Source organism: Myotis yumanensis, unplaced genomic scaffold, assembly GCF_028538775.1.
Source record: "Myotis yumanensis isolate MYYU_CA2020_CCGP unplaced genomic scaffold, mMyoYum1.0.hap1 SCAF_15, whole genome shotgun sequence".
NCBI lineage: Eukaryota > Metazoa > Chordata > Mammalia > Chiroptera > Vespertilionidae > Myotis > Myotis yumanensis.
The window spans coordinates 29245771-29264828 of NW_027223766.1; the positions used below are offsets into that span (position 1 = coordinate 29245771).

Consider the following 19058-nt stretch of genomic DNA (forward strand, 5'->3'; position numbering starts at 1 on the left):
ACATCTGTGCTTTTTCTTTCCTTCCCTTTTTCCTTCCTCTCATCCCTCCTTCCCCCTCTCTCCCTTTCTTTCTTTCTTTGGCCTGGCTATTCCAGGCTTAGATTGAACTCTGTCCGTGATTTCCATAACTGGAAAGATGGGTAATTCCTGTCTGGATCCAGCATCTCGCTCTCTTTATAGCCCCCATGTTTCTTCATGGCCACCACAGCCAATGTCTCAGCTACTGTCTTCCAAGGGAGAATGGGACCATCACAACCACCCTCAAGCAGCTGGGAGGACTAAAAAGATAATATGTGTAAAACCGCTTTGCGTCTTGCAAAATGTTATATAAATATATTTTTTAAACAAAAGGAAAAGAAAGACGGCTTGATGAAGTGTTGAAATTGTTGAAGTGCTCTGACTAAATCTTTGAAAGAGGAAATTATACGCCTGGACACAGCAGCAGTAGCCCGATTATTCAGGGTCAGCTGCTGCAGCTGTGAGCAATTTCCCCACGTGACTATCTGGTTTCCATCTCCCTCCATTTAAGGATAAGATAGCTGCATAGCAGCTAACACTGTTGAAGGAGAGAGTTTATGTAAATACAGAAATATGTCCATCACATTTGCAACAGTTACACAAAATTCTCAAGGTACCTAGGGATGACTGCTTGCAGAAAGAATCTTGTATGTTTTATGGGCTAACAGTTTTATAGGTGCAATACCTGCCAGACTGTGTGAGCTGATGCAATACAAGTTGAGATTTTTTTTTCCTGGTTAGTACAGCTCATAATTAGCACCCAGTCTTTTTTAGTGATTTGAATCTTCAATCTACCATTTATAAATGCTTGTCTTCAGCAAGTTACTTAACCTCATCTTAAACATGAGAATTGTGATATCTAACTCTCAGAGTTATTGAGTGGAATAAATGAGTAAAGTGGTTAGAATAGTAGCTGGTGCATAAGAAGCTCTATAAATTTTAACTGTTATTCAGAATTGATCAGATTACATGCAATGTTCTCATTGGAGGGCCATAGAGGTAGACACTGTGCTAAAAGCTTTACCAACTACTATCATTAATCCTGACAGCAACTCTATGCAAGAAAGAGTTACCACAGTTGCCCGGAATCAGAAGGGCCCGCTTGTGGAGCTGGCCCGACATTAGCATCTGAGAATTTGGCCTCCCGCAGAGTCCCTAAGTTACTATCTGACAAGGCAACTTTGTCCACCTGGGGCATTGGGTTCTGTTGTACCAGCCTGCCTAGCAGGTTTGTGCAAACACGGTGATTTATGTGCTTTCTTCTGAAAGTCTGGAATGCTGGCAGACATGCTGAAGGAAGGAGAAAGATCAGTGTGGCCCTGGGAGGGAGAACAGAGGAAGCGTGGGCCTGGATTCTCCAGACAACCCCTGGTATGTCTTTCTCCCTTGTGGATCCTTCTCTGTATCCTTTAACTGTCATAAATCTTAGCCATGAGCTCAACTATATGTTGAGTCCTTCCAGTACATGTGGGTGGTCATAGGCTCTCCAAAAACAAAACAAAAAACTCTCAGAGGTATACAGTGTGACTCTAATTTCATAAATTTAATAACCTGAGGAATGGAAGAGTTGAGATGTCGACATGACCACTCAGTAGGTGAAAGAGCTGGGACCTAAATCCTGCCCGTCTCCCTCCAAAGATCATGTTCAGTCCAGTGTGTCAGGCAGCCACACCTGATTATACACATTCTGGGCCAAAGAAAATTTTCTAAGGTACAATGACTGGTAGTTACGGGTGGCTATGCAACCTTGGGTAAATATCTAGAAGGTTTTTGAACTTCAGTTGTATTACTGTAAAACTATAATAATTATAATGATATTATAATAATACCAACATCATAAAATTGCTTTGAAGATTTAATATGATAATATATGTCATATATGTGAAGCATATACATATTAAATACATAATATATTAAAATCTATAAAGTATTTAGTCCAGTGCCTGGTAAAGGTAAACCTCAATGAATGAAACAGCTAGATAAATATGTACATACATGGCCAACATACATATATTAGCATAAATATGTACATATATATGACATTCATATATATTGATAGATACATACATGTGCACACCAGTTAATTATTCATCTAACTAGTGCTGCCTTAATTATAGAGCATAATTCAGTATGTATAAATTAAGCTAGTTATGGTTTAATAAATGGGCCTGATTTTACGTCTACAGGTTTCAATCTAGGGAAGCACTCTTATTCAGAAATCTACTCAAAGTCTGAAGGATGACTTTCTTTAATGTTTAACCTGTGAAATTAATCATTAGATGGACAATTCAGAGCTTTGCTTAAGACACTACAGAGCATTCATCATTAGCTCTAACATACACATAAGTGGAGGCCATATTTGCCTAGCTTACAGTTAGAACTTGAGATCTAGCAATGAACTTCTGGAAAACTGGAACTTCCTTAGAAACTCTGACTTCTATATGGAGAGAATATTCAATCCTCCTAAAACCAAGGAAAGCAAACTTCTGTGGCTTAAGATCTGCTACCAATAATGCTGGATTCTATCCTTTCCATTGCAATTTTATGTCATTTATGTTTATAGCATTACACACTTATACTGTAATTGAAGTATAATTACTCACTCTTTGGAAATCATTTAGAAACAATTCATGGCATCCTCTATCTTCTCTCTGAAGTCGGGATGTGCAGTATCAGTCAGTAAATTGTAGCAGAAGGGGTTGGTTTTCTCCTAGAATTTGGTGCCACCAAGTTTTCTTTCTGGAGTTAAAATGACAGAACTAACTCCAACCCAAACACACCATTTTTCACTGTGGAAAACCTCTGTCATCTCAACCAACTCTGCGTTCACACGTATTAGCAGTAATATCCATTTGGAAATTCCTACCCAATTGGCCTCATACAAATTATGTAACCTATTGGTGTCTTTGTTTCCTTATCTGTAAAATGGAGATGATAGATACCTGCCCTATAGTTAAGAGTACTATGTTGTGCATTTAAAAACTTGTTAAGAGGATTGGCCTCATGTTAGGTGTTCTTAACACACACACACACACACACACACACTTACATTTAACAACAACAAAAATAATATCTGCCTCAAAGAGTTTAATAGGCTTATATAAGTTAATATGTGTAAAAATTATTAGAATAGTGACTGACATAGTATTGAATGAGTGAATGAATGAATGAATGAATGAAAAATATATAATACATCTTCCACTGTTCTCTAATCGCTTCTATATTCATCTTATTATCCCCCAAAAGACTATAAACTGTTTAAGGCCAGGTACCACACTGGCACTATACTTTTCTATCTACCTTCCACTCACAGTGAACTTAACCCAGTAGTAGATATAATAGGCCATAATAAACAGTTATGAATTTGACCAAGCAATGTTGAATAGGAGAAAAACCCCCAGAATACACCAAGTGCCTTTCTAACCAATGCCTCTAGATCAATGGTTTTCAAAATACAACTTTCATAGGCATTCAAATCACTTGGAGTTCATACTAAAATATAAGTCGGGAAACGAGATGGTGGAATAGGCAGACCAGTCCCAGGTCTTGTCCCGGAGCAAATGGAGTGAGCAGCTGAAACTAATAACACCCACCCCAAATTGGCGAAGTATACTCAGCTGGTGAGAAAGATTGTAGCCGGGAAGGGCAGAGTTCCCCTGGAAAGGTAAAAACCAGGGATCTGGGCAGGAAAGTTTGCCAGACCTCTGAGCCCAGAGGGTCAGAGGGAGACCTCTCGGCACACATCCGCGTCTCTTGGGACAGACACAGCCCCTGGCTGTGGAAAGGAGATCCGAGGGACTGTTGGCCCTGGGGGATTTGAGATCTGGGTTCCGTAATTACGGAGGACTGAGCCTAAAACGGGCAGCCTGAAGCACTGACCAGACCATGCAGTGCCGGTAAGAGAGGAGCTTACAGAGACTCGGCCTTCCCCGTTTCTGCGGCCGGGCGTTTATTTGCTTGTTTTCACTGAACCCTGTTCATAGGACATTTTAGATACAGACACTCACCTGTGCTGAAGAGCAGGAGAAGGTGCGGACCAGTGGAATCTGGGGAGAGGCTGGGGAGAGAAGGGGGGCCAGGAGAGGTGGCAGCAAATTGAGAGTTGAGTCACCCCTGAGCCCAGGACTTAGGCAGCCATTTTCTCCTGAGGCTATAACTCCTCCCTACAAGGCCCCAGGCAAGGAATACAGCCACACCCAGATTCCACCCTGAATGAGATGAAGGATTAAAATAATCTGATTAGTCCCTGGGAGTTAACAGGGTCTGGCCTATAGAGGGCCTTTCAGTCCCAGCAACAACAACAACAACAACAAAATCACAGACATTCCACAAAACTGGGATCTTAAGCCAGCCAAAGGAATGACATTTCTATTTTTCATTTTTATTTTTTTGTTATTATTTTGTTAGCTTTTTTTTTGGCTTTTTTCTTTTTTCTTTGTTTTCCCTTTTTTTTGTTGCTTCTTCTTCTCTCTTTTTTTATTTTTGCTTCTTTCTTTGTTCTCCTTTTTTTTGTTTGTTCCTTTATTTCCTACTTCTCTTCACATGATTTTTTCAACCACGTGAGCAGCAGACACGTGAGCGCCGTGTTCTTGTCCAGGGAGCATCAGCCCCGTGAGCAGCCTGCCTCAAGCCTAAGAGCAGCAGCCTCATGTGGCCTGCCCCTGTCCAAGGAGCAGTAGCTGTGTGAGCAGCCTGCTTCCCCGTCCCAAGAGCAGCAACCATGCGAGCAGTCCGACCTGTCTGAGGAGCAGCAGCCCTGCGCAGCCTGCCCCCATCCGAGGAGCAGCAGCTGCGCAGAGCCTGCACCCTGCACTAGTCCAAGGAGCAGCAGCTGCACAAGCATCTTGCCCTCGCCCAAGCAGCAGCAGCTGCACGAGGAGCCTGCCCAATCCAAGGAACAGCAGCTGTGTGAGCAGCCTGACCCCTTCCGAGGAGCAGCAGTTCTGCGAGTGGCCCGGCCCCATTCAAGGAACAGCGGCAGCCCACCCCGGTCTGAGGAGTAGCAGCCATAAGAGCAGACCGCCCACTTCCGAGGAGCGGCAGCCCTACGCAGTATGCACCGGTCCGAGGAGCAGAGCCACAACAGCCTGCACCTATCCGACGAGCAGCAGCCGGTCCTAGGAGCAGTAGCCCCACAAGCAGCCCACCACATCAGAGGAACACAGCAGCATGCAGCCAGCCCCCATCCAAGGATGAGCAACCACGTGAGCAGTCCACCCCAGTTCAAGGAGTAGCAGCTCCATGTGTAGCCTGCCCCCATCCAAAGAACAGCAGCCTTGTAATCAGCACATCCTCTGTCTGATGGACAGAGGACCCACCACAGCTGTGAACAGCACCCACCAGAGAAGCTGCTGCCAACTGAGGAGCAGCTGCTACCACAACTGCCCGAGAAGCAACCACAGCCTGAGGAGCCATTGCCACATCAAGGAGCAGCCCCTGAACAACTCAACATCTAGATATGTTGGTGAGATCAAACATGGGTAGACAAAGAAACCCCCAAAGGAAAGAAAAGGAGGACTCACCAGAAAAGCAGCTAAGTGAAACAGAGGCATGCAGCATGACAGAAAAAGAATTCAGATTAAGGGTTCTAGAATGCATAAACCGGATGGAAGAAAAAAATCAACAATTTATGCAAGAATCAAGAAGAAACGGATGAAAAAAATTAATAAACTATGTAAGAACCAAGAAGAAATGAAGAGTGATATAGCTGCAATAAAAAAACATCATTGAAAGTTTCAACAGTAGACTAAAAGAAGCGGAGGACCGAATTAGCGAATTAGAAGACATGGAAACAAAACACACCCAAACTGAACTGCAATTGGAGAAAAAAATTAAAAGACAGGAGGAGAGTCTAAGGGAGCTATGGGACAACATGAAACGAAACAACATACGAATAATAGGGGTGCCAGAACAACAGAAAGAGGAACAAGACTTAGAAAACCTATTTGAAGAAATAATATCAGAAAACTTCCCTGAGGTGGGGAAGAAAAAATTCACACAAGCACAGAGAGTCCCAAACAAGGTGAACCCGAAAAGACCCACACCAAGACACATCATAATTACCATGGCAAATGTTCAGGACAAAGAGAGAATCTTAAAGGCTGCAAGAGAGAGACGGAACATTACATACAAGGGATCTCCCATTAGATTATCAAATGATTTCTCAACAGAAACACATCAGGCCAGAAAAGAATGGACAGAAATTTACAAAGTGATGCAAAGCAAAGGAATGAATCCAAGAATACTCTATCCAGCAAGGCTATCATTCAAAATTGAAGGGGAAATAAGAAGCTTCACAGACAAAAAAAGGCTAAGGGAGTTTATCACCACCAAGCCAGCCATGCAAGAAATGCTAAAGGGACTGGTTTAAAAAGAAGAAATAAAAAGCTCAGAAAGAAAACAGCCACACAAAATAGAAATGGATACAAACAAGTACCTTTCAATAATAACTTTAAACGTAAATGGACTAAATGCTCCAATCAATAGACATCGAGTGGCTGAATGGATAAAAAAACATGACCCATACATTTGCTGTCTACAAGAGACCCACCTCATTAGAAGGGACTCACACAGACTGAAAGTGAAGGGATGGAAAAATATCTTTCAGGCAAATGGAAATGAAAAACAAACTGGGGTAGCAATACTTATATCAGACAAAATAGACCTCAAAGTGAAGGCCATAACAAGAGATAAGGAAGGCCACTTCAAAATACTAAAGGGATCAATACAACAAGAGGATATAACCCTGATAGACATATATGCACCCAATGCAGGAGCACCCAAATACATAAAAAAAACTCCTGGAAGATATCAAGGGAGAGATTGACAACAATACAATCATAGTAGGGGACTTTAATACACCACTGAAATCACTGGATACATCCTCTAGACAAAAAATCGGCAAAGAAACAGCAATCCTAAATGAAGATCAGATGGACTTACTTGACATCTTCAGAACATTTCACCCCAAAGCCACGGAATATACATTCTTCTCAAGTGCTCATGGGACATTTTCAAAAATAGACCACATATTGGGCCACAAAAAAAGTCTCCCCAATTTCAAGAAGATTGAAATCATACCAAGCATCTTCTCAGACCACAATGGCATAATATTAGAAATAAACTACAATAAAAACAACCCAAAATACGCAAACACTTGGAAGATGAATAGCATGTTATTAAATATTGATTGGGTTACCAATGAGATCAAAGAAGAAATTAAAAACATCCTGGAAACTAATGACAATGAAAACACAACAATCCAAAACCTATGGGACACAATGAAAGCAGTCCTGTGAGGGAAGTTTATAGCTCTACAGGCCTATCTCAAAAAACAAGAAAAAATGGTAGTAAATCATCTAACTCTACATCTCAAAGAATTAAAAAGAGAGCAACAAGAAAAGCCCAGAGTGAGCAGAAGGAAGGAGATAATAAAGATTAGAGCAGAAATAAATGACATAGAGACCAAAAAAACAATACAGAAAATCAATGAAACCAAGAGCTGGTTCTTTGAAAGGATAAACAAGATTGATGAACCTCAAGCCAGGCTCACCAAGAAGCAAAGAGAGAGGACCCAAATAAACAAAATCAGAAATGATAGAGGCGGAATAACAACAGACCCCACAGAAATACAAATGATTGTTAAAAAATACTATGGACAACTCTACAACAAACTGGACAACCTGGAGGAAATGGACATATTCCTAGAAAAATACAACATTCCAAAACTCAATCAGGAAGAATCTAAAAATCTCAATAGGCCAATAACTATGGAAGAAATTGAAGCAGTCATCAAAAAGCTTCCAGCAAACAAAAGCCCAGGACCAGACGGCTTCACAGGGGAGTTTTACCAAACATTCAAGGAAGAACTAAAACCTATCCTCCTCAGACTACTACAAAAAATTCAAGAGGAAGGAACACTTCCAAGCTCATTCTATGAAGCCAGCATCACCCTAATACCAAAACCAGGTAAAGACAACAAAATGAAAGAGATTTATAGGCCAATATCCCTCATGAACATAGATGCCAAAATCCTCAACAAAATCTTAGTTATGTTAATAAATGTTTGAGCACTTATTAAAAATAGAACACTGAACCAAGTATTTTATATCTAATCCCATATACTCCTGCAACCACTCTATGCAGGGATTCCCATTTCACAGATAACAGTTGGTAATTAGCTAATAACTGGTAGAGCTGGTGTTCCAGAGATTATGTTCTTGTGACACCAGCCTCCAAGATGGTTCCAATGATCCTTGCCTCCTGGTGTTCACACTGAATACAGCTGACCTGGTAAGCAATAGAGTACTGAGGAAGTGACAGTGTGTGACTTTCTAGGCTCACTTAGAAAACACTGTGGCTTCTGTCTTGCACTCTGATGGACAACTACCTCTAGAAGAAGCCAAGTTGCCATGTCATGAGAATTCTCAAGCAGCCTTATGAAGAAGTCTACACAGCAATGGACTGACACTTCCTGCCAACAACCAGCACCAACTTGTTAGGCACACAAGTGAGCCACTGTGGAAGTAGATCCTCTATTCAGCCTGTCAAGCTTTCAGGTAGTCCCACTGATATTATATATATATATATATATTTTATTGTTGATAGTATTACAGATATCTCCCATTGTCCCCTCTTTTAACCCCCTCCTCTCAGCCCCTACTCCCCTCCCCCACCCTGCCCAGGTCTTCACTACCCCATTGCCCATGTCCATGGGCTATGCATATAAGTATATAAGTTCTTTGGTTTATGTCTCCTTGTCCCCTTAACCCCCACATCAAGGTATGTCAGTCTGTTCCATGCCTCTATACTTTGGATCTTATTTTAGTGGTCAATTCATTTTGTTTGTTAGATTCCACAAATAAGTGAGATCATGTGATATTTGTCTTTCTCAGATTGGCTTATTTCACTTAGCATAATATTTTCCAGGTCCATCCATGCTGTCCCAAAGGGTAAGAAATCCCTCTTTTTTATAGCTGCATAGTATTTCATAGTGTAAATGTCCCACAGCCCACTGACATCTTGACTACAACCTCATGAAGACCTCAAGAGAGATCCACCCAGCTAAGTCACTCCCAAATTCCTGACCCACAGAAACTGTGTGAGAAAATATTATTTCTTATTATTTTCTGCCATTAAGTTTTGGGGTCATTTCCTATGCAATAGATAACTAATATAGTTCTTAGCCATAGGTTATATTGCATCATTATGATTCAGCCCAAAAAGGAAAGTGAAAGTTTTATGAAGGTCATTTGGATTACTTCTTCACTGTGGCAGCTCATACCATGCATGGGTCAGCAAATTTTCTTTCTTTTTTAATTTAAAATGTATTTTTCAATTAAAGTTTACATTCATATTATTTTGCATTAATTTCAGGTATACAGCATAGTGGTTAGACAATCATATACTTTACAAAGTGTTCCCCCCTGATATTTCCAGTACCCACCTGGTATCATGCATAGTTATTGCAATATTATTAACTATATTCCCTAGGCTGTACCCCCGTGAATATTTTGCAATTATCAATTTGTACTTCACATTTTCCACCCAGTTCCCCTAAGTCCCTTCTCCGTTTCAGCAAATTTTCATTCTCCCCTTGCAACCAACATTGTGAGAGGCATTAATTCCTTTTCAGACCTGACCAGATTAGTTCCTATAGTCAGCTGGGTATGGGAGTAGTAATGTTAAATCATATCGAATATAACTTTTTAGAGATGCTACAAGGATCTGCCTGCCCTCTTTAGCTTCTGCCCTCATTTGTAAAAACAATATATCCCAAAGAGTGGAAGTGCCTTTAGCCTGGGTCCCAAAATGAGAAGGCATGGAACTTGACCTCTAGCTAAGCTGAGCCCAAGCAGAGGCACAGTTGACTTATAGACCTATGAGTGAGAAGTAAATGTTTATGGTGGTAATCCACAAGATTTCAGATTTGCTTGTTACCACAGCAAAAACTGACCCATACACTCACCATGCTGTATGATGCCATATTCCATAAGCCGGTGGCACAGTTGCTCTGCCTCTTTCCTTGTGGTGGCCTCACCTTCCTGAACCAGCCAATCCAGGAATTCAGATGCCATGAAGGTGCGCTCATACTTGACCCCCTCCTCTTCCCGGGGCTGCAGGAGTGTGTGTTCAGGGCTCATCAGCCTGGGAGGGAAAAAGGGACAAAAAATAAACCTATACAAAAGGAAAAGAGCTCATTTGAAATCCTACATCATAGGCTTCTGTGTGGCTTCACAGCAAAGTTGTCAGACAGACAGATATGGCTGTCATGTGCTGCCACAAATGTAATTTTTAAGAGAAGGATCTGCTTCAGATGTGAACAAGATGCTTTTTCTCCTAGTAATTAGAGAAAAAAACACAAAAACTGAAAATGCCATGGAAACTTTAGCATTAGCAGATTGCATTTGGTTTAGCCATCTTGAAAAGGAGTTACAATTTACTGACTAAGTCTCACCCCACCTTTCTACAAAGGCTAATATTTCTTTCCCAAAGGCATTAGTCCATTTCCCAAATGGCTGTTCTATTTTGCTGTGGACTGAAAGTCTGTGTCTTTCCAAAATTCATATACTGAAATGGTAATGCCCAATGTGATGGTATTTAGAGATGGGGCCTTTGGGAGGTGATTATTTCATGAAGTCGGGGCTCCCATGATGAGATTACCACGCTTACAAGAAGAGCTACAAGAGCCTGGCCACCAGATAGCTCAGTTGGTTAGAGCACCATCTCAATACACCATAGTTGTGGATTCAATCCCTGGTCAGGGCACATTCAAGAATCAACCAGGGAATGCATAAATAAATGGAACAACAAATCAATGTCTCTCTCTCTCTCTCTCTCTCTCTCTCTCTCTCTCTCACACACACACACACACACACACACACACACATACACACAGGAAAGAAATAGCTACAAGGCTGCTTTCCCAGGGTTAGTAACAACTGAGTTGGTATGAGCAATAAGAATTATATTTGATATAATAATGACTAGGCCCTTCTTAGAAGATGGAAAGGACAGCTGCTACATATACATCAACACTAGTGACAAAATCATAAGACATTCTCTAGTCCCATGCTTCTTCCCAATACGACTTCACTGTTTCTCCCATCAAGAAATTGAGTCTACTTCTTCTTCCCTTGAACCTGGGCTGGCTTTGTGAACTGCACTGACCAGCTGCATGCAGCAGAAATGACATATGAGACTTGCAGCTCCCACCTTCACCCCCTTGTAATGCCATGATGAGACAGCCATGTAAGAAAGCAAATCCCACCTACTGGAGGTAAAGAGGTCACAGAGAGAACTGAGATGCTCAGGCAATAGCCAGCACCAATTCTCGGTCATGTGAATGAGGCCATCCGGACCTTCCTGCCCAGGTGACTCTCCAACAACCATATGAATGAGCCTGAGATGAAACCAATAAGGGAAACTCCACACAACCCACAGAATCCAGAGAAATAATACATCATTGTTGCCTTAAACTACTAAGTTTGGGGGTGAATTGTTTTACAGGAAGAGATAACATTCATACGAATGGGCAATGGCAAAAAGATGTAAAAATCCAGAAAAAGAGACACGTCACACCACACGGAAAGTACTGAAGGAACAATGAACAAATACTGGAAGGTTCTGCAGCAATCAAAAATAATCTATGCACCCCTATGTTCATAGCAGCACAATTTACAATAGCTAAGATTTGGAAACAGCCCAAGTGCCCATCAGCAGATGAGTGGATAAAAAAGCTGTGGTACATTTACACAAAGGAAAACTATGCAGCTATAAAAAAAGAAGAAACTCTTACCATTTGCAACAGCATGGATGGACCTGGAGAGTATTATGCTAAGCAAATTAAGGCAGTTTGAGAAAGGTAAGTATCACATGATCTCACTCAGATGTGGAATCTAATGAACAAAATAAACTGATGAACAAAATAGATCCAGAGACATAGAAGCTTGGAACAGACTGTGGAATCTCAGAGGGAAGGCTGGGGTGAGGTGGGGAGAGATTAACCTTGGAATTTATATGCATATATGCATAACCCATGGACACAGACAATAGTGTGGTGAAGGCCTGGGAGGGGCAGGTGAGGGTAGAGGGGGTCAATGGGGGGAAAAAAACGCGCAAAGGGGACACCTGTAATACTTTTAACAATAAAGATAAATTTTAAAGAAAAGAAGAAAATACTGAAGGTTCTAGAAATAAACTGCATGGAATAAAGCCACATAGAGGTAGACCTGGGAGCCTACATTGGTAATGGGACTCTAGAAAGGAGAACTGAAGAGCCCATTTATATGCCCAAATAGGAATACCACCATTTCTTCATTTCTTTTGACCTTCAAATAAGGTATTTTGGAGTGAAAATAAACTAAAATTAGCCTCCTAAGATTTCCAGTTTCGTACATTATTTCCTCTAAGAAGCTGTCTCCAGTTCCACAAATATGGACCACGTGCCCCTTCCAAGTCCCTTTTCAGAGCCCTAGGGGAATAGCCTACTCATAATTGTAAGCTTTCAGACAAAAAGGTTTACAGATGTTTCTAGCACAATAGGTGCTCAAAAAGTATTTCCTGAATGAACGAATGAAGCTCATTTTTATGCATTGCCCTGCTATGCATCATTCTCTAAGAGAATAATTAAAAACGACCCCCTTAGGATGACCCCGTTTGGAGGTGAGATGAATCAAGAGTCTCCACCTTAGCGATTTAAGATGCAGACACAGACGCCTGGCCTTTACCTCTGTTTCTAACCACTCTTCCAGCTCAGAGATTTTCCTTTCAGGGTGGCGGGGGGACAAGTGGATGCAAGTTTACTGGTGTCACTTCTTATAATCAGAAACATGACCTGTCAGTCCCCTAGAGCTCCTGCTAAGTAGCTGGTGGCCCCCAGACAAGTGGTTGGTCAGCTGCTGCTGCCAAGAAAAGAGACCAGTTGGCAGGCCTGCCTGGATTAGCTCAGCTTGCCACGTTATTAAAACATGCACCACCACCCTTCGCTCTTCCTTATTTCATTTCCTCTTAAAATCAAGTCAGGTTCCTCTCTTCAAGACAAAGCCTTTCATGGGATTTGATTTTAGTATTCATATGTAGTCACAGTGTTAAAGTAAGAATTTGATTTAGTATTTGTTCCAATTATGTTTTGCTATGTAACAAGCTATTCCTAGACTTGGTGATTTTAAACAACCACCATTTAATTATATCTCAAGATTCTGTGGGTTGCCTGCGGCTCAACGGGGCAGTTCCGCTATCAGTCTTGCTGGAGGTAACTCATGCAATTGCAGGCAGACGGTGGCCAGGACAGGGGTGTCTGGCCCTGTGTTACTCCTAAGTCAACACAGCTTTTCCTTCCGGTGAGGCAGGCTGAACACTGAGGCAGAGTTGAAGAGAGAGGACGCAGTTACTGCCAGGACATTTTTGTAGTTTTATTGTGGTTATAATTCACTTACCATGCAATTAACATTTCATATGTACAATTCAATGGTATTTGGTATATAAAGAGTTGGATATACCACACTCATATACAAATTTTTGTGTGGATGTACATTTCATTTCTCTTGGATAGAAACCTAAATGTAGAATTGCTGGATCATATTGTAGCTCTATTTAGTTTTTGGAGAAATTACCAAACTATTTCCCAAAGTAGTTGTTCCATTTTACATTCCTCCAGTAAAGTATGAGTGCTAATTTCTCCACATCCTCACCAACATTTGTTATCATTTTTTTCTTTTTTTATTATGGCCATACTAGTAGGTGTAGAATCTCAATGTGGTTTTGATTTGCATTTTCCTAACAATTCATAATGTTGAGCATGTTTTCATGTGCTTATTTGTCCATTTGTGGAAAAATGTCTATTCAGACCCTTCCCCACTTTTAAATTAGATTACTTGTCTTTTTATTATTAAATTTTAAGTGGTCTTTGAATATTCAAGATGCAAGTCCTTTATCAGACATATGATTTGCGAACACTTTCGTCCATTTTGTGGGTTGCTTTTCACTTTCTTGGTGGTATTGCCTTAGTCCAAATGTTTCAAATTTTGATATCATCATCTATTTTATCCATTTCTCTCTTTTGTCACATGTGTTTCTGGTGTCACCTTTTGGAAGCCCATGAAGATTTACTCCTAAGTTTTTATCTAATTATTTCATAGTTTTAGCTCTTGCCTTTAGATCTACAATCCATTTTGAGTTAATATTTCTATAAGACATGCGGTAAGAGTCCAACCTCATTCCTTTATATGCAGCTATTCTCTTGTCCCAGTACCATTTGTTGAAATGACCATTCATTCCCCATTGAATTATCTTGGCACTCTCATCAAATATCAGTCAACCATGCCAGGCCTTCTTAATGTCTAAGTTCAAAGGACACAGATGTCAACTGCCCTGAATTACTAGTATATTTGTTAAAGCCATCAGACACATGGTGAGGGGACACATATACCATCTCTTCATGGAAAGAACAATATGCACATATAGGAAAAGGTGGAAATGTTTGGGGCCATCTCTGGAGACTAGGTACTATACGGCTTTATTTTAATTTGTCAACTGAAAGGCAACTCCGGTATGTATAACTCATTCACAGTTTTATGTTGTCTCTTCCTCATTTATTTAATATTTTTTACTTTACTTAAAGTGTGGGATAGTTTTAAAGGCATGCAATCTAAAGGCAAACATAGCTTCAAATCCTAACTCTGCACACTTGTTAGCTAGATGACTCTCTTCTCCAAGTGTAAGATGGGGATAATAATGGTGCATCCTTGAGCAGTTGTGTAGCTTAAGTGTGATAGTGCAGGAAAGGCTTCAGTCATGGTCCCGTTACACCATAAACACTGAATACACTTCAGCCATGATGAAGATGGTGATGATGGTGATGATGATGATAAAAAGTTTTCTAGATGGAGCCATTATTCAAGAAAGCCAAACACCTTTCTTTGTGGCAAAATGAATTAAGATTTTGTGTGTATTTCCACAGATAAGAATAACAGTTCCATTTTAATTAGTCATCAGAAATGTGTATGATGCTCTGAAACTCTTAGATTTGATGAAACAAATTCATCTTTTGTCAAAATTGTCCTGTGCTGGCCTATAATCAGGACATAAAGCCACAGGCTTTTCAAGGTGTCAGGCATGAACACTACTCACCTCATGCAAGTACTCACCAGATGTTGAGCGTGCATGTGAGCTGATTGCAACCTTTCCTGGATATACGTGACTCAGATTTCCCAGACTCTCTTTACCCCGGGGGAAGGCAGCATTACAATAGAAGGAACTGCTACATTTAGGGGCCAGTACAGGAATAGAAAGAAGCTGATAACGATCTCCTTGTACATTGAAAAAAAATTTCAAAAGAGCTGAAAAGGCCCTATATAACGTGGGAACATTTGTGAATGGTATACAAGGGCACAAGCTAGAGAGGGAGTCAAAATGACCCATGGGCTATAACGCCAAAAACATGTTTTAGATTTTAGAGAAAATGTTTTTAGAAAAGTCATGTGTTAATGTAATGACATGTTATTTTTAAAGCAAAGCACACAACTCTATATACATAATAACTATTAAAAATTAAAAACGCATTCATCCAAATAGTAAAAGTGCTACTCACCCCTGGGGGTAAAGTATGAATAATTTTTCTCTTCTCTCTTAATAGAATTCTCTATTACTCAAATTATTCCCCAGAGAGAGTGTATGAAGTACACTAGGGAAATGTTATCAATAAAAAAGTAATGTTAAGGTTAAGTTTATGTTTAACCAGATGACTTGTTCTTCACAAAATAGTTATGTTAATTCCCTAAATAAAGTAGCTCCCAAAGTACAGATTATGTATTTATATGTATGTTTCCAACATACACTTTGAATGTATAACATTGACTCATATGATTAGCAAGAAAATATTAATTAGGGAGAAATGCTTATATGAGCACTGGTATTTAGGAGCACTACACTATTATCTATAGAACAGACGTAATACAGATTGACATAATTTTCATAATAATTGGGTTTGAAACTAGTAAACAGAAAGCTGTCCGGGTAATATTTATGAGTAAAAATATTACATACTCGAAAAGGTAAGGGAAAGGGAGGAAAAACAGCATTTTACACTCTTTGCCAACAAATCCTTTACCTTCCTTCACTCATCTCCACATTATACACTGAATGAAACACGCTCATTTTCATCTTCATTCCTTACTAAGGCTATTCTCTCACATCCTCCCTCCTTCTTTTTCTTGGGGAAATCCAAACTATTCTTTAAAAAAAAGGGGGGGGGGCTCATTGTACAGCGATACAGGCTGTTCACTGCACCAGGGAACCTGGCTTCAGGGAAACACAAGAGCCAAAATCCAGCCCCAGTTCCTCAAGGGCAGTTCTGTGTGGACATGAGAGACTGCACCAGCTTAAAGGCAAGGTCAAAAGGAGCCTGGTTCTCATTTGCATAAAGGCACTAAATGAGAGAGTGGGGTTCTGTGTTAAAAGGCTAGATCAATTACTAACCCCAGTTTGTAAGTACTCCAACTAGCCCTGCTCGAGTGGCTCCATGGTTAAGCGTTGACCTATGAACCAAGAGGTCATGGTTTGATTCCCCATCAGGGTATATTCCCCGGGCTGCAGGCTCGATCCCTAGTAGGGGGCATGCCGGAGACAACCAATCAATGATTCTCTCTCATCATTGTTTCTATCTCTCTCTCCCTCTCCCTTCCTCCCTGAAATCAATAAAAATATTTTTTTAAAAAGAAACAGAAAGTACTCCAACTAAAGAGCAATCAATACAGACCTGGCCTGTATGGTTCAGTGAATAGGGTGTCAGCCCCAGCACCAAATTATTACAGGTTCAATTCCCAGTCAAGATACACATTGATCTTTCTTTCTCTCCCACAACCTCCCTCCCCCTTCCACTCTCTAAAAATCAATGGAAAAAATATCCCGGGGTGAGGATTAACCAAAACAACAATAACAACAAAAACCCAATCAATACAGATCTCTCTCTCTCTCTCTTTTTTTTTTTAACTTAAAGACAGTACCATGGTTTCTATATCCTCTCAATTTTTAATGCACTATATTGACCCCTCCAGCTAAACTAGAAACTTCTGAAGGATAGACACCTCATATTAAATGCTTTTTATTTCTCAGAAAACCCAGCCCAGGGAGGGAGTATATATTCGGTGTTTAATAAATATTTGTTCAGCAACTAACTGGAAACTAAGACTACTATAAGAAGAGTCCTGGAGAGTGCCAGATGTCTTTGAAGGTAAAACCCTTCCTCTTTGCTTGCTATTTTAAATTTGCTAGAAGCCAGAACTTTTTAGTGCTGGTCTTATGCCCTGAAGTGACTGAGATTCTGGAATCTAAGTTGTAATTTTCACATTCCCCATGGTTTTGAGTGTTGTCTTGTTAAACATTTTCAGAACTTGAATCAGCTTCAGATAGAAGATGAGTGCAAAGCCCAAGTCCACGGCTCTCCTAAAAGGCTGCATTCAACTCTGGTTTCATAACCATCCAATTACACAAGAAGGGGAGACACCAAGCACTTTTTTGATGAATTCAAATCCCTGTGAGCCTTTTCAAACATCTGTCAAGGGAAGCTGGGTTCTAAAACATATTATAAAAGCTCTTTTTAAGGAAATGGTTATTATTTATTTTGGAAGCTTCCATAATTATTAGAAAATAGACGGATTTGTTGCCAGAAACAAAGAAAGAAAGGGGGTTGAAGAAAAACTTTAGGGGGAGTAAGATGAAGTAATGAAGAAAAATTGAAGACAACACCACCTAGTGAAAATATGAATATATACATATGAATATATTTTAAAAAGGTAAAAAAAAAAAAGTGATAAAAAAAAACACACCTGAACATAATGACAAGTAGGGACAGGTTAAAGGGCTGGTGACAGCAGAACAGCTCTGTCCTGCATGTTTGTGGAAATGGTGTGAAAGAGGAAGGGAAACAGTCTCTGCTATCTTTTAAATCAAGGTTTCAAATTGTATAATCATAAGTCTACCTCTCTCAAAGCAGATTTAAAATCGTGGCCTTGAGATGTTTATGGTCAACTGATTTTTTTAAAATATGTTTTTATTGATTTCAGAGAGAGGAAAGGAATGAAATACCTAAATCTACCAGAGGGAGCTTTAAAGCTCCAGGTTAAGCAGAAATGGAAGTTGGCTTTGAGACAGCGAAAGGATACAGGCTCAAGGCACAGCCAGTACAAATGCATTGTGTAAGGAGAGATCAGGACAAGCGGCTCAGTGTTGAGTAGGGTCAGGATGGGGCAGGGGTGGGGGTGGGTGTGACCACAAAATAGATGGAGATAAGCTTGAGAGATAGGCAGCCATTCAGTCAGAAAGGCTTCAGATCCTACGGGTGACAGAGTAGATAAACTCTGAGCTCAGGCGTGTCAATGAGGATGACAAAGATGACACATAATGGCTCTTTGGTATGATGAAGTTCAGCCCCATGATGAAGTTCAGTCGCCATGATGAAGTTCAGTCGCCATGATGAAGTTCAGTCCCCGTTTGGCTTTTTATTATGGCAACAGTGCTTTCAACTCAACAACTGTATCAGCACTTAATGAAGACCCCACCCTGGGCTGGTTACTGGATATACATGAATAAGTCAAGGTTCCTACTCTGGAAGACCAGGAGGAAACAAGGTAAACAAAGTTCTTGAAAGCTTGAAACTACTCTTAAACACTTTGATTTTGCCCACCTGCTGGAAACCAGTAGAAAGTTATCAGTACCAAAGGACCACTGCTAACCTTAGTCTAGAGCAGCGGTTCTCAACCTGTGGGTCTCGACCCCTTTGGGGGTCGAACGACCCTTTCACAGGGGCCACCTAAGACCATCAGAAAACACATATATAATTACATATTGTTTTGTGATTAATCACTATGCTTTAATTATGTTCAATTTGTAACAATGAAATTGGGGGTCACCACAACATAAGGAACTGTATTAAAGGGTCGCGGCATTAGGAAAGTTGAGAACCACTGGTCTAGAGGAAATGGGATGAAGAAACACTCAACAAACTGGAGCCAGTGACCTTCACATAGATCAGCAATTTTCAA

At 40.5% G+C, this 19058-nt stretch overlaps 1 protein-coding gene across 1 annotated transcript in view; it reads right to left on the bottom strand.

The window, feature by feature from the left end:
* The window catches only part of DEPTOR (DEP domain containing MTOR interacting protein), a 127420-nt gene that overhangs the window by 49459 nt on the left and 58903 nt on the right, over positions 1–19058 (bottom strand). Inside the window, exon 4 of the mRNA XM_070392688.1 lies at positions 9986–10164. Within this exon, the coding sequence (XP_070248789.1) occupies positions 9986–10164 (179 nt within the window). The remainder of the gene's footprint in view (positions 1–9985; positions 10165–19058) is intronic.